This window comes from Mustela nigripes, chromosome 8 (assembly GCF_022355385.1).
Source record: "Mustela nigripes isolate SB6536 chromosome 8, MUSNIG.SB6536, whole genome shotgun sequence".
Taxonomy (NCBI): domain Eukaryota; kingdom Metazoa; phylum Chordata; class Mammalia; order Carnivora; family Mustelidae; genus Mustela; species Mustela nigripes.
In genome coordinates, this window is record NC_081564.1 from 5,878,966 (window position 1) to 5,902,866 (window position 23,901).

At 47.5% G+C, this 23,901-nt stretch overlaps 1 protein-coding gene across 1 annotated transcript; it reads left to right on the top strand.

Moving 5' to 3' along the window:
* Positions 1–4,896: 4,896 nt before the first annotated feature.
* Positions 4,897–23,901, top strand: RILPL2 (Rab interacting lysosomal protein like 2). Its single transcript, XM_059408265.1, has 4 exons — positions 4,897–5,552; positions 13,113–13,264; positions 18,834–18,947; positions 23,354–23,901. The coding sequence occupies exons 1-4, from the start codon at positions 5,223–5,225 to the stop codon at positions 23,382–23,384; spliced, it is 627 nt and encodes a 208-aa protein (XP_059264248.1). The 5' UTR covers positions 4,897–5,222; the 3' UTR covers positions 23,385–23,901.

Genomic DNA, 23,901 nt, shown 5'->3' on the forward strand with positions numbered 1-23,901 from the left:
CTCCCTCTGCTCCTCCTCCCGCTTGCAATAAATAAATAAATAAAATATTTTAAAATAATAATAATAAGCACTTCCCAACAATCTCACAAACCAGATTGTATCATTACCCCATATTACAGCTGGCGTAATGTGCCAGAGTAAAGGCACAATTTACCTGCCTAACTTCACACAGTTTACAAGTGGCAGAGTCAATCACAATTTGAACACTTGTGGTCTGGTCTCAACCCACCCCTTTGAACACTGTGCTTTCCCTTACTGCTTTTCAAACTTGAGCACGCATTAGAATTACCTGGAGGGCAGGGTGCCTGGGTGGCTCATTTGGTTAATTGGGTTAATTGTATGCCTTCAGCTCAGGCAGGTGATCCCAGGGTCTTGGGATGGAGAGTGCTCCCTGCTCAGTGAGGAGTCTTCTTCTCCCTCTCCTTCTGTGCCTCCCTGTCTTTCTCTCTCTCAAATAAATAAATAAATAGTTTAAAAAAAAAAAAAAAGAATTACCTAGAGGGCTGTGGAAACGCAGATTGCTAGAGCTCATTCCCAAAGTCTCTGATTCATTGGGTCAAGAATTTGCATTGCCGGAAAGTCCTCAGGTGATCCCAGTGCTGGTGGTCTGCAGAGAGCATGTTAAGAACCTGAGCTAAATTTGTAACTCATAATTGTTTTCATAATTTCTCAATGGAGAGAGAAGGGCCGTAATTAGCTACCAACAGATTGTTGAATTCTACGAGGGATCTAAAAGTTAAGATTATTAACACTTCATTATAATAGCCAAAAATAGACAACATCCACAACAGGTACTTTTCATGCATTATCTCATCTAACCTTCACACCATTCTTGGGAAATACTTTTACTTTTCCTAGCATACACTGAGGAAATAGGGATTTGGAGAGATTAGGGAACTTGCTCAAACTTACAAGTAGCAACGGTGAGGTTCAACTCAGAGGTTCAACTCAAAGACTGCCTGATTGAACAGCCCAGTTGGCTCCAACATTCCAGACTTCACATGTAGTAGATGCTCTTCTGTGGATTTGCCTGTTCTGGACATCTAGAGAAAGTATCATACAATCGAAGGTCTTTTGTGACCAGCTTGACTTAGCATTACTTCCCAGTAACGAGTTATGATGTCTGTGAAACGTTATCTATGAGAGAAGCTCATTAGAGACTGCGCCAAAGGTTTTTTAGGCAGCTTGTCATGCAGACACCTTCTGCCTAGTGCCTAGCAAAATTCCATATTCCCAGGAGGAAAGCCGGTAAGCTATGTTGTTTGCATAAAGTTTAGACACATCGAGCTACTCCTATCAGTTGGGGTGGTGGAACCCTCCCCAAACACAAATTCCCAGATCCTAGCCAAGGGCCAAGCTCGGAAGCTGGGTTTTGAAATGATAGTATTCCTGGGCCTGCTCTATTAACGGTTTCACGCAGATCTTGATAGAGATTGTGCTGATCTGTAGATCAGCTGGAAACGAAAGATGGAGAATAGTGACATCTTGGGCACCTGGGTGGCTCAGTTGGTTAGGGGACTGCCTTCGGCTTGGGTCATGATCCTGGAGTCCTGGGATCGAGGCGCACATCGGGCTCCCTGCTCAGCAGGGAGTCTGCTTCTCCTGCTGACCTCTCTCCTCTCATGTTCTCTCTCTCTCTCTCAAATAAATAAATAAAAATCTTTAAAAAAAAAAACAAGAATATTGCCATCTTAACTATACTATTACAATTTTTGAACACGTGGTGTCTTCCCATTTATTTACATCTTAATTCCAATGAGATTTTGTAGTTTTCAGTGGGCAAGTCTTGTTCTTCTTTTGTTCCGTTTATTTCTAAGTATTTATACTTTTCGATGTCCTTTTAAGTGGAACGATTTTCTTTTTTTTTTTTTTAGATTTATTTATTTATTTGACTGAGATCACAAGTAGGCAGAAAGGCAGGCAGAGAGAGAGGAGGAAGCAGGCTCCCCGCTGAGCAGAGAGCCTATGTGGGACTCGATCCCAGGACTCTGGGATCATGACCTGAGCTGAAGGCAGAGGCTTTAAACCACTGAGCCACTCAGGTGCCCTAAGTGGAACGATTTTCTTAATTTCATTTTCAGATTTATTTCTTGCGAATGTCTAGAATGCAGTTAGCTTTTTTAAGATTTTATCATTTTGAGAGAGAGAATGGATGAACGAGAGGAAGGTTAGAGGGAGAAGCAGACTCCCCATTGAGCAGGGACCCTGATGCAGGGCTAGATCCCAGGACCCCGATCCCAGGACCGCAAGATCACAACCTGAGCCAAAGGCAGCCACTTAACTAACTGAACCACCCAGGCAGGCCACAATTGGTTTTTGTATATTGATCTTGTATACTGCAGCCTTAGTATCTTCCTAAGGATTTTGGGTCTATTTTTACTTTGCCTATTTCTTAATCAAGTTATTTAGGTTTTTTTTTTAAATCATTGCATTGTAGGAGATACATATGTAACTCTCCTAATGTATATATGTATATTCATTCTGGTTATTAACCCCTTATTGCATATGACTTGCAAATATATTCACTCATTCTGTAGGGTGCCTTTTCACTCTGCTAATTGTGTTTTTGGATGCACAAGTTTTTAAAAGTTTTTTTTTTTTAATTTTATTTATTTATTTATTTGACACAGAGAGAGAGAGAGATCACAAGTAAGCAGAGCAGCAGGCAGAGAGAGAGAGAAAAGGTAAAGCAGACTCCCCACCAAGCAGAGAGCCTGGTCCCAGGACCCTGAGATCATGACCCAAGCGGAAGGCAGAGGCTTAACCCACTGAGCCACCCAGGTGCCCCTTGGATGTACAAGTTTTTTTTTTTTTTTTTTAAGATTTTTATTTATTTATTTGACAGAAATCACAAGTAGACAGAGAGGCAGGCAGAGAGAGAGAGGGAAGCAGGCTCCCTCCTGAGCAGAGAGCCCGATGCGGGACTCGATCCCAGGACCCTGAGATCATGACCTGAGCCGAAGGCAGAGGCTTTAGCCTACTGAGCCACCCAGGCGCCCCGAAGTTTTAAATGTTGATGTAGTCCTGTTTATCCATTTTTTTCCTTTGTTGCCTGTGCTTTTGAAGAAATCATTGCTAAATCCAGTGACATAAAGCTTTCCCCCTATGTTTTCTTCTAAAAGTTTTATAGCTTTATGTTTTAGATTTATTTTGAGTTAATTTTTCTATATGGTGTAAGGCAAGGGTCCACCTTCACACATTTACATGTGGTTATCCAATTTTTCTAACGTTTGTTGAAAAGACTGTCCTTTCCACAAAGAATGGTCTTGACATCCTGTTGAAAATTATTTGACCATATTTGCAAGGGTTTATTTCTGAACACTCTATCCTATTCCTTCACTCCATTTTTTAAAAAAGATTTTATTTATCTATAAGAGATAAAGAGAGAGATCACAAGCAGGCAGAGGCAGGCAGAGAGAGGGGGAAGCAGGCTCCCCACTGAGCCCGACGTGGGGCTTGATCCCAGGACCCTGAGATCATGACCCAAGCCGAAGGCAGAGGCTTAATCCACTGAGCCACCCAGGTGCTCCCCCCTCTTTTTTTTTTTTTTTTTTTTAAGATTTTACTTATTTGACAGAGACACAGCAGGAGAGGGAGCACAGGCAAGGGGAGAGGGAGAGGGAGCACCAGTCCTCCTGTGGGCCAGGGAGCCTAATGCTGGTCTTGATCCCAGGAACCTGGGACCAGGACCCTAGCTGAAGGCAGACCCTTAACTGACTGAGCCACCCAGGTGTCCCTCCTTCATTCCTTTCTAAGGTAATGTAATATTCCACTGTGTGGATATGCCATATTATACTTCTGGCAAGCCCAACATTTTATCTCACTTAATCACTGGGTGTAGTTACAATTGTGATTTATGGGTTAACTGACCCCTTGCCCAGAAGCCTGGTTTTGATCATTAGAACATTGTACCCTCTGAAAAGAGTGTCTATTTTGTTTGCTTGCTTTGCTTTTTGTTCATTTCCTCCTTGGCCACTCAACATTGGTCTGCTAGAACCTCAGTGTAGAGAAACTCGAGTCCCTTTACCGCAAAGAAAGCAGCAGTATACTCCTGGGGAAAAAAGACAAGCTCCATCGCTAAAGTGTCTGCCTGTAACTATTACGAATTTCTCATCAAACCTAAAATAACTCGTTTTGTAATCCACCCTGCCCATAGTCTTACTAATACCCTATCCACAGAATGCTTTCTAATTTTCAAAGCAGAGCGTGGTTTTTTGTCTTGTTTCTTTCTTCTTCCAGCGCAGCCCACGTGCCACGTGTGCCCCCCACACAAGTCGAGTGTCTGCTGGAGGACAGAACGACCCGCTAACATTTTCCTGAGCACTTCCTTAGTACTTTCGTCTCACGCACGGTCTCCTGACCGTATCTGAATGCGGTCCTCCAGCAACGTTACCGCGGAGGAGCTGTTATTCACCCAGCAGGAAATTGTGGGTTCACTTTGCCAAGGCCGCCACGCCGAGTCCGGGGCGGAGCCCAGGAATCCGCAGAGCGCTCAGCCCAGGGACTCTTCCCTTTGGTTGAAAGTCAGATGCCGCAGATCCCCGCGACGCTGGGCCCCGGAGCTCGGGGCGACCCAGGTCTCTTGACTCCCACGCGCAGACACGAACAGCCGCCCCCTGTTTCACCGCAGGCTTCTGAAAACACCCCCAAACCCAGACCCGGATCTTCCTCCACGTAGAATGCAAATTTTATGGCTCAAAAGCTTGAGCATAGAAAGGAAAAAGTTGGGCGCTTTTGACCCTCTGCCCCCGCCTCGCGGTGGAAACTCCGCCCCCGTCTCCGTGGACACCCGGCGGCGGCGGCGGCGGCGGCGGCGGCTGTCCCCAAGGGCGGGGCTCAGGCGGCCGCCCCTCCCCCACCCGGTTGGCAACACCTCCCACCGGGGGCCAATCGCGGTCACCCCTTAATCTCTCCGTTCCTCCTCTCGGCTGTCCTCCCTTTCCGTTGTCTTCTCCTGTCCCAAACCACATCCTGGGGGCCGCCCCCCTGCAGTGTCCTCCGCGGGGCCGGTGCCCCCCGCGGCTGGGCCTGGAAGCCCGGGAGCGCGGCCTTTCCGCCCCGGGCCCACCCCTCGGCGCCGCTGATTGGCCGCTCCTGGGCCATCCCCCAGCCCGGGGCCGGCAGGGTCCCAGCCCGGCGGAAAGTTTTCTGCGCTGGGAGGAAGTTAGAAGTTTGGGGTTTCTGAGAAAGCAGCTCCTGTGGCCGCGGGGGTCTGGGTGGCCATGGAGGAGCCCCCTTTGCGAGAGGAGGAGGAAGAAGAGGAGGGGGAAGGGGACGAGGCTGGGCCCGAGGGGGCTTTAGGCAAGAGCCCCTTCCAGCTGACCGCCGAGGACGTGTATGACATCTCCTACGTGATGGGCCGCGAGCTGATGGCCCTGGGCAGCGACCCCCGGGTGACGCAGCTGCAGTTCAAGATCGTCCGTGTCCTGGAGATGCTGGAGACGCTGGTGAATGAGGGTAACCTGACGGTGGAGGAGCTGAGGATGGAGAGGGACAACCTCAGGAAGGAGGTGGAGGGGCTGCGGACAGAGGGCTCGGCGGCCGGCCGGGAGGTGAGTGCAGGCAGATAGGGCCCTGCGGGAGCAGCCCGGGCTGCGTGGGAGGGAAGCATCCAGTCCTCGGATGAGAAACATTCTCAGTTACATTCACCAAGCGCTTGCTAGGTGCTGGGCCCTGTGCTGAGTTTGCTCTGAATCAGGGGCTTCAGGCCTTTTTGACTTGACCTAGCGCAGAGACTCTCTGCTCCGAACCCACCAGGAGTGTTGGTTAAAGCACAGATTTCTGGGCTCTGGCCCCAGGAGTTGTTGATTCAGCAGTACCACCAAAAGATGGCCGTAAGAATGTTCTGAGCACCTTTATTCAGAATTTTGCCAAACTAGAACAAGTGCCACCGAAGAATGGATTTTAAAATAGTGTGATCCCACAGTGGAGTACTACGGGGCAGTGAAAAAGACCAGACTGCTAACACACACAAGCATGTGCGTGACTCTCACAGACATTACACTAAGGCACAGGATCCAGGCACATAAAGGCACACTATATATTTATGCAAAATTCAAGAACAGGCAAAATTATCTCAACTTATAGAAGACAGATTGATGGTAGCCCCAGTTGGGAGGGGGGGTTCATAGGGAGATTATCTGGGTGTGATTAAATAGGTGTGTACCTATGTTAAAAATCATCAAAAAGCGCCTGGGTGGCTCAGTCCATTAAGTGCAAGACTCTTGGCTTTGGCAAATAACTAATTAAAAAAACAAAAAACAAGGAAGTGAAGAGATATTTTTTAAAAAATCATCAGGCGATAATCTCAAGGTTAGTGCATGTGTGTTATGTCTCCATTTGACAAATTTACCCGTTATATCCCTTTCCAGTATTGATGAAACAAAAGTTTTAAGAAACAATTTATCTTAACTCACCCTTATTAAATATGATGCACAATCACACTTGCCTCTTCCTTTTTTTTTTTTTTTTAAGGTTTTACTTATTTGTTTGTTAGAGAGAGAGTGTGTGTGTGTGCATGAGCACACAAGCAGGGGGAGCAGCAGGTAGGGGGAGAAGCAGGCTCCCCGCTGAGCAGGGAGCCAGACCTGGGACTCCATCCCAGGACCCTGGGATCATGCATGACCTGAGCTGAAAGCAGACGTCTAACCGACTGAGCTATGCAGGCATCCCTTTACTTGCCTATTCTATTTTATTTATTTATTTTTAGATTTTATTTGTTTATTCGACAGACAGAGATCACAAGCAGGCAGAGAGACAGGCAGAGAGAGAGGAGGAAGCAGGCTCCCCGCCAAGCAGAGAGCCCGATGCGGGGCTCAATCCCAGAACCCTGGGATCGTGACCTGAGCCGAAGGCAGAGACTTTAACCCACTCAGCCACCCAGGTGCCCCATTGCCTATTCTATTTTAGATTCTTGTTACAATTGATTAAATCAATATGAATTACTAATCTCTCTCCAGCCATACTTTAAAAAAAAAAAAAAAGCTTTTTTAAGTGGACTATCTCATTTAGTCCTCTTACTATCAGTATACCCGTTTTACAGAAACGGAGGCATGGGACAGTTAAGTAATTTACCAGAGGAATACTGCAAGTAAAAGGTACAGGCAGGATTTGAACTCTGAGATGCCAGTCTTCACCACTGCACATGGCATACAGACATTCGACCTTGTTTGTTGGAATGACATTTGATGAATGATTGCACCGTGCTGGACCCTGGGGCACCAGAGGTAAATTAGACAGGGACTCTGCCCTCCCAGAGCTCCCGTCTAATGGGAGACGTAAGGTACCCCGCCTCCAGAACTGCAGTACAAGATCACAAACTGAGAAGCGTGCCAAGAAAGGGCAAGAGCAACAGGGTTGCTGACATTCGCAGGGAAAAAAGAGTGAAGGTTTCTGGTCACTTTCCTGGTAGTTATTCTAGGTTCGTTTGTCCCCGTGACGACTGTGCTTGTATACATTTCTACTTTACTGTCCCTCATAAGAGATAGTTGAGCATTGTGATGCATAGCCTGGCTTTTGAGACTCAGGAGAAGTCGAGTGACTTGTTCAGGACGGCTCCGCTCACGGTCTGAGCTCATCCCAGCCACCTCCAAGCCCAGGAACGAGGATATAGAAGGACCCGCACCGCCACGGACCGTGTACCGCGTGCTCTGGACCTGGGTCATTTCCTGTGTGGGGCACAGCGGACAGGCTTTATAAGCCTGCGGTGAGATGGTATTTTCCTCCCAAACCACGGTGTTAAGAACAGGGGTGGGGAAAGGAGCAGAGAGAATGAATTTGTTCAGCACCACGAGGCAGTTTGTAAAAATACACCTTCTTGGTTTTTTTCAGGGTTTTTAAATTTTTAAGTTATTTTTAATTGCGGTAAAGTACACATAAAATTGACCACCCCAGCCGTTTTTAAGTGCACACTTAAGTGTTATTAAGTACACTCACCTGGTTGTGCAACCATTCCTCTCCATTCCTGCCCGAATTCTTTTCATTTTGCAAAAACGAAACCCTGTCCCCAATAAACACCAGCTCCTTACTCCCCACTCCCCGTCTATGTTCTATCTCTGTGAACTTGCCTCTTCCAGGCGCTTCATATAAGTAGAATTATATGGTATTTGCTCTTCTGTCACTGGCTTATTTCATTTAACATAATGTCTTCAGGGTTCATCCACATTGGGGTGTGTATCAGAATTTCCTTCCTTTTAGGGGCTGGATAGTATTCCATTGTGTGGATCTTGGTTTATCTATTCACCTGTCGATAGACACCTGGGTTGCTTCCGCCTTTTGGCTAGTGTGAGTCATGCGGCCAGGAACTTGGCTGTGTACTGGGGTTCCCTGGTGGCTCAAGTCTGTTCAGCGTCCAACTCTTGACTCGGGCTCAAGTCACGATTCCTGGGTTCTGGCATCCAGGCCTGAGTTGGGCTCCCTACTCAGTAGAGCGTCTGCTTGAGGATTCTCTCTCTCTCTCCCTCTGGCCTTCCCCCTGCTTGCATGCACATGCTCTTTTTCTCTCTCCCCAAAAATAAATAAGTCTTAAAAAAAAAAAATGGGTGTATACAGATCTCTTCAAGTCCCTGCTTTCAATGCTTTGGGGTGTATAGTTAGAAGTGGAATTGCTGGATCCTAGGATAATTCTATTTTTAATTTGTTAAGGCTCTGCTGTGTGGTTCTCCATAGTAAGTGCACCATTTTACATCCCTGCCAGCAGTACCCAAGAATTCCAACTTTCCTACCTCCCTACCACCATTCATTCTATTGTTTTGTCCGTTTTGTCTGTTTACAGTAACCACTTTCTTTTTGTCTGTTTTGTCTGTTTACAGTAGCCACTCGAATGGGTGTGAAGTAGTTTTGTTTCCTTTCTTTTTTTAAGATTTTATTTATTTATCTATTTTGAGAGAGAAAGAGGGGTCATGAGTGGGCAGAGGGGCAGAGGGAGAGAGAGAATCCCAAGCAGACTCCACGCTGACCAGGTAGCCCAACCGGGGCTCCGTCTTATGACCCTGAGATCATGACCTGAACCAAAAACAAGAGTTGGATGCCCAACTGACTTGAGCCACTCAGGAGTCCCTTTCCTTCCTTAAAAAAAATAAAAATAAAAAAATAAAGATTTTTAAATGTATTTATTTGAGAGAGAGAGAAGGAGGGAGAGACAGCATGAGTCAGGGGAAGGGGCAGAGGCAGAGGGAGAAGCAGACTCCCCACTGAGCAGGGAGCTCAATGCAGGGCTCCATCCCAGGACCCCGGGATCATGACCTGAGCCGAAGTCAGATGCCCAACCGACTGAGCCACCCAGGTGCCCCTCTTTTTTTAAAAAAAATTTAAGTTTCAAATTCAAAAGGTGCAAAAGCATTTGAAAAATGCCTTGAAAAACTGACCTCCGCATTTCTTTCCATCCCCAGCTGCCCACTCGCCCTCCCTGGAAAAAATGTAAATGATCAGTTTCTTATGTATCCTTCCAGAGATACTTCGTGGAAACAGAAGCAGATATGAACATATGTCTCCACTTTTTACACAAATGGTATGATAACATATACCCATTTCTGCCTTAACATACCATGAAAGGTGAATTAAAGCAGGACAGAGAGAGCTTCCTCGTCTTTTAATGAGGAAAACTTCCATTGGATGGTATTATCAATTGTTCCGCTGAGCGTTCTTAAGCTGAAGTTCTTGGATGCCCAAGGGAATCATTGATTCTAATCCAAGAGGTCCATGCCCTTGCATGGGAAAAAATTATATTTTCATTTTCATTAACTTCCAGCTGAAATGTGTCACATTCTCCACTTGTGAATAGAGACAACAAACTACATTAATATTAGCAATGCCTGTGACGATCACCGATGGAAATCACAGTTATTTTCATGTCCCATTACGGTGTTGTTCACATCTCAAAGTTTCATTTTTGTTCAGTATTTCACCAGACTTGCGTCTAGCTCACTTTACTTAATCAAGAGGCAGGTATATTAATCATGAATTTGTTTTTAAAAGATTTTGATGAGTGTTTTTTTTTTAATTTTTTAAAAATATTTATTTATTTGAGAGGCAGAGAGAGACAATGAAAGAGAGAGAATATGAGAGAAGAGAAGTCAGTGGGAGAAGCAGACTTCTGCTGAGCAAGGAGCCCAATGTGGGACTCGATCCCGGGACTCCAGGATCATGACCTGAGCCGAAGGCAGTCGCTTAACCGACTGAGCCACCCAGGCGCCCCGATTTTGATGAGTGTTATGTCTTCTTAGTTGGTCTCCTTATAATTCTGTGCCTTTCATTCTATACATTTTAACACATTGTTTGGAGGAGGGCCGCATGGGCTTTCCCAGGCTGCCAAAAGGGTTCGTGGCACAAAAGAAGGTTACGATTCTCTGCTTTAACCAGTCTCCCATCAAAAGATGTTTATGTTCCGACCATTTACTCTTAGCACATACTACACTGAAACCATTTGGCTCCTGAGGGAGATTGTCTTGAGGAAATGGAGGTACTGGATCAAATGGAAGCAGCATCTGAAATTCAGATAAAATGTAATGTTAAATTATACTTCACAGAGGCCAAGGAGTCCCACACCTCCCACAATTAGTGCCGGTGCCCGGGAGTGTTCAAACACCCTGATCCCGGTCAGTCTGATAGCAGGAATGTGCTCACCATTACTGCTATCTCTTTATATTGTGCCTTGTTCTCTCCGTCAGCTGCACAACGTTCCGGTGTGATTCTGCCTTAGTTTTTCCTTAACTGGGCTACTGTTCGTGGACATGTAGGTTGTTTTCAAACAGTTGCTTAAATTTTAGTTAGAAAACATTTCAAACCCATGGGAGAGTTGCAGGAAAAGCACAATGAGCCCCTCTACACCTTTCACCGGGATTCAGGTGTTGTCTTCAGTTTTGTGTGTGTGCAGTGTGTAGTATATCTTAGAAGATACACACCAAAGTGTATACACAAAACACATAAATGGGTATGTATGTATGCATATACAGAAACAGTATGTGTCTATATTATATTTTCACGACTAGTTTTCCTCAATGATCTGAGCAGACATTATGTAATTTGCAGGATTGGTAAATGATTAGGGTCCGGGGCGCCTGGGTGGCTCAGTTGGTTGAGCGTCTGCCTTTGGCTCAGGTCATGATCTGAGGGTCCTGAGGTCGAGCCCCGCATCTGGCCGGGAGCCCGTTTTTCCTTCTGCCTGCCACTCCCCGGCTTGTGTTCTCTCTCTCTCTCTCTGTCAAATAAATAAATAAATAAAATCTTTAAACAACAACAACAAAAAATTAGAGTCCTTTACCCTGAATACTTCAGTGAGCATCCCACAAGACATACTATTGCACAGCCGCAAGTAAATGACCGAACTCAGAGGGAAAAAGTGACAGGATACGAAGACCTAATATATTACCCCTATTCAAAATGCACAATAATGTCCTTACGTCATCCTTTTTCTGGGGCAGGACCCAGTCCCAGGTTACACGGTACCTTTGGTTGACACATCTCTTCAGTCACCTGAGGAAGAGTTCCTCAGCTTTTCCTTGTCTTTTTACGACCTTGACTTTTTTTTTTTTTTTTTTAAGATTTTATTTATTTATTTGACAGAGAGAGAGAGAGAGAGCAGGAATGCAAGCAGGGGGCAGTGAGAGAGGAAGAAGCAGGCTTCCCACTAAGCAGGGAGCCCGATGTGGGGCTCGATCCCAGGATCCTGGGATCATGACCCGAGCTAAAGACAGACGCTTAACGATTGAGCCACCCAGGCGCCCCACGACCTTGACATTTTTGAAGATTATGGATTGGTTGGTAGAGTATCCTTCGATTTGGGTTTGTTCTGAGGTGTCATGGGTAGATCCAAGTGATACGTGTTTAGCAGGAACAGCCCTGAAGCGATGCTGGGTCACAGTTCTTACTATCAGGAGGCACTTGTCTCCGTTGGCCATTATTGGTGATGTCAATTTGTAGCCCTTGGTTAATGTGGTGTCTGCAAGATTTCTGCACTATCTAGGGCCTTTTATTCCTCTTTGTAATTCATAAGTACTTGTGGGAAAATACTTTGAAACTGTGGAAAATATTCTGTTCCCTGACAGGCTTTCACCCAAAGTTTTTAGATCCATTCATTAGTTTTCTCTGAATCAATCATTACAAAGTTGGTTAAAAAACGATGTTGGTTTTTTTTTTCTGGTAAAGATTTTATTTTTAAGTCATCCCTACACTGAACATGGGGCTTAAACCCACAACCCCAAGCTACGCACTGAGCCAGCCAGGCATCCCAAAAGGATGATTGTCTCACTCTCTCATCTTCTACATGCATTAATTCGTCTTCTGCTGTAAAGCATAGATTCCCTCTTCTTTCCCTGTTTTAGTCAGAGTTCTCCAGAGAAACAGAACCAATAGTGGATATAGCTATCCATATGAAGAGGAGAGATATTTGAGGCCTTGGTTCCTACATGTATGGAGGCTGAGACAGCCTTCAGTCTGCAAGCTAGAGAGCCAGGAAGTCTTAACGAGGGCGGGGGGCCAGCAGTGTAAGTCCTGGTTTGGGACCAAAAGCCCAAGGACCAGGAGTGTTGACGTCTGAGGGCCCAGCAAGGAGGATGTCCCACATCAACAGACAGAGCTCAGAATTTACCCTCATTCCTCCTTTTGTTCTAGTCAGGCCCTCAGTGGATTGGATGATGCCCGCCCACCCAGCAGGGAGGGCCATCTGCTCTTCTCAGTGCATCGGTCCAAATGCTCATGTCTTCCAGAAACATCTTCATAGACACACCATGAAATCATGTTTAACCAGCTAGCTGGGCAGTCCGTAGCCCAGCCAAGCAGACAAAAAATTAACCATCACATTCCCATTAATTAACTAATTTAAATTTTTAAATTTTAAGTATGAACTCCTGAATTCTCTTTTTATTCAAAGGGTCATTGTGATTATTCATTCCGATACTCAGCTTGTTCTCAGTCTGGCCGGTGGGAGCTCCTTCAGACTGTCGTTCTGATACACCTCCATCCCTTACACCAGGGAACATTCCAGGTTCATCTCACGGTTTCCCTGGTCCAGCCCTGGCATCGGCCATTCTCTCAAGGAGCCCTGGTTCTTTTCTTTGGGAAATGGTGCTTAGAGCTCTTGCTTCTTTACCATTCGCCAATATCTTTCCTTACAGGTAGACCTGGGACCGGACAAAATGGTGGTTGACCTGACAGACCCCAACCGACCCCGCTTCACTCTCCAGGAGCTGCGGGACGTGCTCCAGGAGCGCAACAAGCTCAAGTCCCAGCTGCTGGTGGTGCAGGAGGAGCTGCAGTGCTACAAGAGGTGGGGCTGGGCTGCCCCGGGCACCCCACACCGCCGGGCTGGCTCTGCCCGCAGCTCCTTGACACACTCTGTCTTTGTCCCTCCGTTCACGTGGCCAGTTTATGGAGACCTGCTTGGTGCCAGGCCCTGTTCCTGGCCCCGGGCTATAGCAGAAAATGAAACAGAGGCAGTCCGTGCTAGTCTAGGGGAAGGATAGGCAAATGACAAGTCTGAGATGGACATGCAGGGTGGTGGTGGTAAGTGCTCCAAAGACTGGAAACCAAGGTGACGGGGCGCCTGGGGGGCGCAGTCGGTTGGGCGTCCGGTCATCATCTCATTTTGGCTCAGGTCATCATCGTGGGATTGTGGGAGCGGGCCCTGTGTCACACTCCTTGCTGGTGTGCAGCCTGCTTGAGATGCTCTCTCTCCCTCTCCTTCTGCCCCTCCCCCTTCTCTCTCTCTCTCTCCTTCTCTAAACAAAACAAAAAAAAACAAGGTGACAGGGGCGCCTGGGTGGCTCAATGGGTTAAGCCGCTGCCTTCGGCTCAGGTCATGATCTCAGGGTCCTGGGATCGAGTCCCACATCGGGCTCTCTGCTCAGCGAGGAGCCTGCTTCCCTATCTCTCTCTCTCTGCCTGCTTCTCCGTCTTCTTGTGATTTCTCTCTGTCAAATAAATAAATAAAATCTTAAAAAAAAAAAAAAAAACCAAGGTGACATATGGCAGCAAAGGGTTGGGGGCTGGAGGAGGGGCCCGCTTTATTTTTATTTTTATTTTTTAAAAGTATTTATTTATTTATTTATCTGACAGACAGAGCTCACAAGTAGGCAGAGAGGCAGGCAGGGGGTGGTGAAGCAGGCTCCCCGCTGAGCAGAGAGCCTGATGCGGGGCTCGATCCCAGGACCCTGGGATCATGACCTGAGCTGAAGGCAGAGGCTTTAAGAGGGGCCTGTTTTACATGGGGTAGTCAGTGAAGACCCCTCTGAGGCGAATGACAAGAAGCAGCCGACCTTGGAAAGATCGGTAGGGCAAGAGAGGAGTGAGAAGCCCTAAGACCCTGAGCGGGGAACCACCATCGCCATTTTGAGAGACCCAGCATGGTGGAAGCTGGAGCACAGGTAGACAATGAGAGAGGTGTGCCTAGTGAGCCCCGGGAAGGATTCTACTTTTATTGGAAGGGTAGTGAGGAGTCACTGGAAAGTTTTAATCAAGAAAATGACAAGATCTGGTTTACTGCTTGCTTTATTTGTGTTTATTTTTTTGTTTATTTTTGTTTTAATGAAGCTCCATGCCCAGTGTGGGGCTTGAACTTACTAACCTGAGATTACGAGTCAGAAGCTCTACCGACTGGGCCACCCAGGCGCCCCCGATTTAGTGTTTTAAAAGGTCAAATGTGAGGGGCACCTGGCTGGCTCCGTTGGTAGAGCATGCAAGTCTTGATCTCCGGGTCCTGAATTCAAGCCCCCGCATTGGGTGTGGAGCCTACTTTTTTAAAAAATGGGGGAGGGGCCCTTGGGTGACTCCTTAGTTAAGCGCCTGCCTTCAGCTCACGTCATGATCTCAGGATCCTGGGATCGAGCCCCGCATCGGGCTCTCTGCTCAGCAGGACGCCTGCTTCGCCCTCTCTCTCTGCCTGCCTCTCTGCCTACTTGTGATCTCTGTCTGTCAAATACATAAATAAAATCTTAAAAAAAATAAAGCTGAAAAAAGATCGCAGTACGCGCACCTGGCTGGCTTAGTCGGTGGAGCACACAGCTCTTGGGGGTGGGGGGTCACGAGTTGGAGCCCCGTGTTGGGTGTAGAGAGTACTTAAAAATAAAATCCTAAAAAAAAAAAAAAAAAAAAAAATCACAACAACAGGTGTAAGGAATAGGTTGTAGCACCAGCAAGAGAGGAAATAGGAAGCTGTTGACCTGTTGGGTTTGCACTTTGCTGTATCCATTTGCACCGTTTCCCAAAATGTTTCCTTTCGTGTAAGTGCTTCCCGAAAAGGGGACTCGGAAGGAAGGAAGAAGAAAGGGGGCTGTGTGGTCGAATGATTCCGGGAAACTGTTGAGTTAAACAAAGCAGATTCCCTTAGAGACAGAAGAAGGAAAGCCCAGGAGAATAAAAACTCGGGGCCAGCTAATGTTTGTCCACGCACCCCGCGTGCCAGGCGCTCTGCCCGGTGTATTGCAAGCATCAATTCCGCTAGTGCTCACAGCAAGGTGAGCTAAGGTAGTGTCATCTCCAAGGTGTTCTACGGTTCATGAAGGTCAGGTCACCTGCTTGAAGTCCCCGAGCTGATGGTGGCAATGGTGAGATGTGACCTCAGACAGCCTGATATCAGAGCCTGTGCATTTAGTTATCGTGCCATGTTTGGACTCTGAAAGTTTAGAAGGAAGAAATATGCTGACTCAGGGGCATCCTGTGCGGGGCTCAGTCAGTGAAGCATCTGCCTTTGCTCGGGTCATGATCTCGGGAGCCCCAGGTCGGGCTCCCTGCTCAGCCGGAAGCCGCTTTTCCCTCTCCCTCTGCCCTCCCCCACCCCGGACTCAGGCTCTCTCTATGTCTCTGTCTCTCAAATAAATAAATAAAATATTGAAAAAATAAATAAATCCATTCAACGTAGGATCCCTGAAGGAGGAGCAGTACAGTAAAAATATTCTAGCAAGCCAAATCCAAAAGGGCTGAGTTCTGCCGACAGGAATTTAATCGCCTTCCTTCTGCTGAGGTTGGAACCATGTTAATGGAAAGACCTGTCTTCCTCTCATCGAATAAGTGCTTCAGACACAGGCAGTTAAGGACAGGATCAGCTGAACTGGGGTTTGAGCAGCTTGGTAGCGAATAGAGCGACGTGCTTTCTTTCCAGTTTTGAATTCCCAGAGAGCAGCAGCCATGTACTTCCCATCTGGTAGAGGACAGCCGATGGCAGGATTCTGTTTACTCACTTGGGTCCTGTATTCTGGAAAAACCAGCCTGTTAGCTGAGGTAGTCTCCTAGCAACTGCATCGGTTCCGAGGTCCAAGGTCGTACCAGTGGTGGTTTTTCCTTGGGGCGGATGTGGTAGCCTGCTCCTGAAGATGGCCATAGTTTTTCCCATCCTGCGCGCCTTCTGCAGTGAGCCTTTTCCACCCCCTGAAGAGGTAGAGTCTTATTTTTCTTTCTTCATGAGTCTGGGCAGCCCGGTGACTTGCTTTGAGCGATGGAATGTTGTGGAAGCGATGCTGTTTGGCTTCTGAGGTTAGGGGAGGCCTGTTGCAGCTTCCATTTTGGTCTTCGTGGAATGCTTGAGATCACAGTACTGTAAGCAAGCTCAAGGTAGTACCATGGAGACGTCACACAAAGAACAGAGGTGCCCCAGCAGACGGTCCCAGCTGTGCCCAGCCCCCAGGAGACCCACCAAGCCAACCATAAGAAATGGAGCCACCATGGGAAGTCATAGATCTTCATTGTTTAAAATCACTGTGGCTTAGGGTTTAGATAACAACAGATAATAGAAAAGGGGGGGGGTATTAATAATAAATTAATGATGCATTAATCCTATAATAAATTATAAATAATAATATTAAATAATAAGAGCTCCCTCTTTGCAAAGGAGAGAGAAGGATGAAGCCTGCTGTCTCAAATTTTTTTTTTTTTAGATTTTATTTATTTATTTGACAGAGATCACAAGTAGGCAGAGAGGCAGGCAGAGAGAGAGGAAGGGAAGCAGGCTCCCCAGTGAGCAGGGAACCTGGGGCTCAATCCCTGGACCCTGAGATCATGACCTGAGCCGAAGGCGGAGAGGTTTTAACCCACTGAGCCACCCAGGCACCCCTCTTTGTGGCTTCCTGCACACACCAAAGAGGGGAAGCCCTCAGACATGCCTCTTACAAGGGCTCTAATCCAACCATGGGGCCCCCACCCTCTTGACCTCTGACCTCATCCAAACTTAATTGTCTCCCAAAGGCCCCATCTCTAAATAACATTACATTGGGGCTTGGGGCTTCAATACATGGATTCTGGGAGACCCAATCGGTCTGTAGGAAGGGGAAACACCACAGGTATAAACGAACCAGCAGATGCCACAGCAAGAGACCTAAGTGCAGTTAATAAGCAATGTATGAAGTATTTCGTACACTGCCACATTGCGCTGTGGTCAGCCTTCTTTTGGTGGCAAGTGACAGAAATCCAATTCAAACTAGCTCAAGTACAAAAGGGAATTTATTAACCCACATAGCTGGGAGGGATCGCGCGACTGCTTGCAGAAATAAAGAAAAAAACCTGCAGCTTGGTCCTCTCTCTTTCCTCCTTGCTTCTCGGCGTTGGCCTCATGGTCTTGTGTTATAGACACACCTTACGGGAATCTTAGGAGACGTGGCTGCTGGCAGTCCCAGCTGGACAGATAAGAGAGAACAGCTTTCTTCCAGCTTCTACACGTCAAGTCCGGGGGAATGCTCTGGTCGTCTTTAAGTCAGCTGACCTCAGTAGCTTATCAATCAATACAAATTTAACTCTTATTACCATCTGACTTACTATAGCTTTTATTTTACTTAATTTATTTGTTTAATTTTTAATATATATTTTTTAAAGATTTTATTTATTTATCAGAGAGAGGGGGGTGGAGAGAGCGAGCACAGGCAGACAGAATGGCAGGCAGAGGCAGAGGGAGAAGCAGGCTCCCTGCGGAGCAAGGAGCCCGATGTGGGACTCGATCCCAGGACACTGGGATCATGACCTGAGCCGAAGGCAGCCGCTTAACCAACTGAGCCACGCAGGCGTCCCTGTTTAATTTTTAAAAGATTTTATTTATTTATTTGAGAGAGAGAGAGCACAAGTGGGAGAGAAGGGGCAGAGGGAGAGGCAAAAGCAAACTCCTTGCTCAGCCAGGAGCCCAAGGTGGTGCTCGATCCCAGGACCCCAAGATCATGACCTGAGCTAAAGGCAGATGCTTAACCGACTGAGCCACCCTGACGCCCCAACTTATCTGTTTATTGACTGCTTCTTTCTCCAATGGAAAAACATAAATTTGCATGATAGGAGATCATTTCATCTGTTTTGTTCACTGCTCTAATGTCAGGTGCTACGTATTATCTCACTTAATTACTCGATCCTGGGAGGCAGTTACTCTTATTGTCCTAATTTTCCTTTAAAGATTTGATTTATTTATTTATTTGCCAGAGAGAGAGAGAGAGAGAGAGAGAGAGCATGCACAAGCAGGGGAAGCAGCAGGCAGAGGGAGAAGCAGGCTCCCCACGGAGCAAGGAGCCTGATGTGATCCCAGGGCCCTGAGCTGAAGGCAGACCCTTAACGGACTGAGCCATCCAGAGGTCCCTCTTAGTATCCTCATTTTATTGATGAGAAAAGCCAAGGCTTAAGGTAGAGAATTGATATGTGACCAAATTCCTAGAAAGTGGAGAAGCTTGAAGTACTAGCCAAAGCATTTAGACAAGAGAAAGAAAGAAAGAAGAGGTATCAACATGGGAAGAAGCAGGATCTCTCTGATTCTCACTTTCAATGATACTACTATAATTATTATTATTATTATTATTATTAAGGCCCTTTACTTTCAGAGCTGCTCAGACAGGTCTGCAATAAAACAGTCCTTTTATTCGTCCCCTTTTCCCCAGTGGTCTGATTCCAGCAAGAGAAGGCCCAGGAGGAAGAAGAGAAAAAGACGCCCTTGTCTCCAGGACCAGCAAGGCCCGCAGTAACAAGGAGGAGAAGACAATCATAAGGAAGCTGTGAGTTACTTGCTGCTCCATTGCCACCAAATCACTGCCGAGGGAAGGAGTGGAGGCCCGAGGAGGCCGGCCAGCGACCCCGGGTGGGGACGTCCTGGTTGGTGGTGCTACGGCTGATAGGAAAATTCGGGGATGGACTTTGGTGAGACCGGTGAGGCAGTCGTCTAAGCACTTGACCTATACTAATTCCTAGACTCTTCACGGTGCCTCTGGGACGTAGGAGCGGCCACATCTCCATTCTACAGGTGGAGAAACAGATACTAGGGGGCAAAGTAATTTGCCGGAGGTTACCCAGATTTGAACCCGAGAAGTCCAGATTCTACAATACTGCCTCCCTGGGATAGAATAATACTACAAAACAACAAGAATTATTAGAGTTTAAGGAGGATTCATGGGGTCTTGGCTCAGTTGGAGGAACACGTGACTCTTGATCTCGGGGTCATGAGTTAGAGACCCATGTTGAGTGTGGAGATTACTTAAAAAAAGGGGCAGGGGTGCTGATTCATTACCCCTCTTACCTCCAGCTTTTATTTTTTTAAAGATTTTATTTATTTGAAAGAGAGAGAAACAGCACAGGTGGGGGGAAGGGCAGAGGGAGAGAGAGGAGGCTATGCGGGGCCCAATGAGGGGCTTGATCCCAGGACTCCGGGATCATGACTCCTGCTGAAGGCAGAGCCTTAATTGACTAAGGGACTGACCCGCTCTTATTTCCAACTTTAGGGGACCCTGTGTCTCCCATTGTTGGGACATATAATGTGATTTTCTTTGAATACGTCTTTTGTGTTTATGTTCCCTTGTTAATCCCTCATTTCTTCGGGTGCTAAGGCTCAAACCATAGAATGTGGGGTCTTTTTTTTTTTTTAATTTTTTTTATTTATCTGACAGACAGATCACAAGTAGGCAGAGAGGCAGGCAGAGAGAGAGAGAGGAGGAAGCAGGCTCCCCACAGAGCAGAGAGCCTGATGTGGGGCTCGATCCCAGGACCCTGGGATCTTCACCTGAGCTGAAGGCAGAGGCTTTAACCCACTTAGCCACCCAGGTGCTCAGAATGTGGGTCTTGTTTAAAATTCAGATTCTCGGGGCACCTAGGTGTCTCAGTGGTTAAAGCCTCTGTCTTCATCTCAGCCCAGGACCCTGGGATCGAGCCCCACATCGGGCTTTCTGTTCCGTGGGGAGACTGCTCCCCTCCCTAGCCAGCCTCTCTGCCTACTTGTGATCTCTGTCTGTCAAATAAATAAATAAAATCTTAAAAAGAAATTAAAATAAAAATAAAATTCAGATTCTTGGGCACCTGGGTGGCTCAGTGGGTTAAGCCTCTGCCTTTGGCTCAGGTCATGACCTCAGGGTCCTGGGCTTGAGCCCCGCATCAGGCTCTCTGCTTGGAAGGGAGCCTGCTCCCCTCCCACCTCTGCCTACTTATGATCTCTTTCTCTGTCAAATAAATAAACAAAATCTTTAAAAAAATAAAATAAGGGCACCTGGGTGGCTCAGTGGGTTAAGCTGCTGCCTTCGGCTCAGGTCATGATCTCAGGGTCCTGGGATCGAGTCCCACATCGGGCTCTCTGCTCAGCAGGGAGCCTGCTTCCTCCTCTCTCTCTCTCTGCCTGCCTCTCTGCCTGCTTGTGATCTCTCTCTGTCAAATAAATAAATAAAATCTTTAAAATAAAAAATAAATAATATAAAATAAAATTCAGATTCTCAGAAGTCAAATCCAGGATGAAGCCCAGAAATCTGTTATTTCTGATAAATTCCCTGGGTAACTCTGATGTAGAGAACCCTTGGATTACACTTTGAGAGACGCCTTCTCAGCCGACAAGCATCAGTACAATGAGGCACACCTTTCCCTCTTGCTCCATGAAGCAAACAGCCCATTTGCCTTGGCCGCTCTGGGAATGTCTGTCCTGGTGACAAGTACCAGCTCCTGACTCCTCGGGCAGAACTGAGAAGCAGCTTCGGTCAGGGACCTCAAATGCCTGGGGGGTGGAACGGGTGGGGGGGTTGCTGGGTGCCTCAGTGGTTAAGTGCCTGCCTTCAGCTGAGGATCCCAGCATCCTGAGACTGAGCGGAGACCTGCTTCTCCCTCTCCCTCTGCCTGCCGCTCCCCTTGCTTGTTCTCTCTGTCAAATAAATAAATAAAATATTTTTAAAAAATGCCTATGGGAGGGGCGCCTGGGTGGCTCAGTGGGTTAAGCCGCTGCCTTCGGCTCAGGTCATGATCTCGGGGTCCCGGGATCGAGTCCCACATCGGGCTCTCTGCTCAGCAGGGAGCCTGCTTCCTCCTCTCTCTCTGCCAGCCTCTCTGCCTACTTGTGATCTCTGTCTGTCAAATAAATAAATAAAATCTTAAAAAAAAAAAATGCCTATAGGAGGGGCGCCTGGGTGGCTCAGCTGGTTACGCGGCTGCCTTCAGCTCAGGTCATGATCTTGGAGTCCCCGAATCGAGTCCCATGGCGGGCTCGTTGCTCGGCAGGGAGTCTGCTACTTCCATTGACCTCTTTCCTCTCATGCTCTTTCTCTCTCAAATAAATGAATAAAATCTTAAAAAAAAAAAAAATGCCTGTGGGGGCCAGGCACTTAATGTGGATGAGCGATGGGGGGTGTGGGAGGGACTCTTGCCAGAGTCCTGGCAAGAAACAAATAGCACGCTTAAAGGGAGTGACTGAAAAGCTTTAAAGAAGGGACATCTTACAGATGTGAGCAGGGTTAAGGGAACCAGCAAGGGATAGAGAAGCAGCCCAGCATGGCAACGGGAGTGCGGGACCTAGGAGGGAAAGGGGAGGGCGTGGTCAGCAGGGGGACACGTCAACCAGTAAGACCAGGCCTGGTGGGGAGGGAGCGGGGGCATCAGTACACCGCCCCCACCCCCTTAGGGCGCCTTAGAGTTTGAGCCTGATACAGCAAAAATAAGCTGTTTGTTCTGTGCACATGCTAGCCTGAGGTCATGTGTCTGATGAGCATGAGGCCACAATTTCATGGGCAGATGAGCTCTTTAATTGAATGAATGAATGAATGAATAGCTAAAATAGAATGAATGAATGAATGGCTTTCTGAGGAAGTAGGTCGTGCTAAGAAGGGTTTTGGGCTTTATCCTGAGGGCAGTGGGGAGCCAGGAGGGGTGTGAGGCGAGAAATGACTTAGTCAGCTCTGTAGAGCGACAAGGTCATTCTGTCTGTCGTCTGAGTGGATTGCAGGGGCCGGCAGGAGGGCCGTAGTGCTCATCGTGGTGACTTGGACTGGGGGGCTGGCAGTGCAGGAGATGAGGAGTGTCGGGATTAGGAACATATTTGGGGCAGGATGACTAACAAATAGCAGATGGGGGGAGGAGCTGAGAACAACTCTCGGGGTCCTGGCATGAATGAGGAGGCGGGGGTGATGTCACTTCCTGAGACAGGGAACAGGCGGGTGGGGGGGATATGTACAGGCTGAGGGGAGGACCGCTGAGCCCTGAGGCCTGGATCCCAGCACTAGTCCAGGGCCCGCCCCAGCCATTGTGGGCCGAGCTGCCAACCTCGCTGGGTGCTCGGGCGCTTCCGGCAAGAAGCACCAGCCTCTTTCCCCATCACTGGCTTTCCAACCCTCCAGCCAGCGCTGGGTCTTTCTCACAGCTGCAGATTGAACTTTGTGATCAACCCCAGAGAGATTTCTTCCTTTCCAAAACTTTGCATAGGACAGGGAGAAACACTGAACGTTTGGTAATCAGGTCTCAGGGGATATCTAGGTTTTCTCCATGAATTTATATGCCGATCTTTATTCGCTGCGACGATCTGTTTTATAATTGTAGGTAACATGAATGCTTCCTCCACAATAAAACCTCCTGAAATTAAGGGGAAAAAAAGCTCAGACACCATTTTTCCTCATAGCCCCATGCATAAGTAGACTCTGGGTCCAACTCCTGGTTCTGCAACTTACTATGTGACCCTGAGCCTGTTACTGAACCTTGAAAGACCTCAGTTTGCTAATCTATAAAATAGGGATATTGGGACGCCTGGGTGGCTCAGTTGGTTGAGCAGCTGCCTTCGGCTCAGGTCATGATCCCGGGGTCCTGGGATCGAGTCCCGCATCGGGCTTCTTGCTCGGCAGGGAGCCTGCTTCTCCCTCTGCCTCTGCCTACCTCTTTGTCTGCCTGTGCTCAGTCGCTCTCTCTCCCTCTGTCTCTGGCAAATAAATAAATAAAATCTTAAAAAAGAAAAAAAATTTAAAATAGGGATATTGAGGGCACTGACTTCATTGAGGAGTTATGAGTGTGAAATGAGCTGGTAGATGGAAACCCCCAGAACAGTGCCTGCCCCGTCCCTGAGCCCTGAGCAAGTGTTTGAGTCAGTGGCCCGCAAGAGCCTGTTTCCGATTCTGCAGGGTTCTGAGCTCCCTGCTTCATTCTGTCTATGCCCTTCTCTCTCTACACCCAGGTTCTCCTTCCGATCGGGGAAGCAGATGTAGACCTAACGGCACGATTGTGAGGTTCTTGGACTCAAGAAGGCGAGGCACCAAGACTTCCAAACTCATCTCTCAGCGCCACACAGACTCACTGCACTTGCTCACCTGTTTTCCCTGAAAGTCACCAAGGAGGAAGGAGGTGAGGCTCTCTCGTGATCATTTTTTCCCCAGGCCGCAGAGCTGGACACCCCTGAAGGCTTGGCTAGGGCCGGGGAAGCGGCACAAAGAAATCAAGACAGCAGAAGGAAAGCAAAACGAGGCCCACTTCCTGCTGCACGCCCGCTGCTGGGAGGGGCCTCTGGCGTGCAGATGTGCGTTCTGCTTGTCTGGTCTCACAGATGACCTGGGTCTTTAGCAGCAGCAAATTTCCTGAGCCCAAAGGGAATGAGGAGGAGAGAATCCAGGAAAAAATGGTATCAACATTCCAGGGATGATTTCACGGATACTTAGTGAACATTCGATTTTGCTAACATTTCTTTACATGAGTTTTGTATTAAAGTGAAATGACTTTTATACTTTC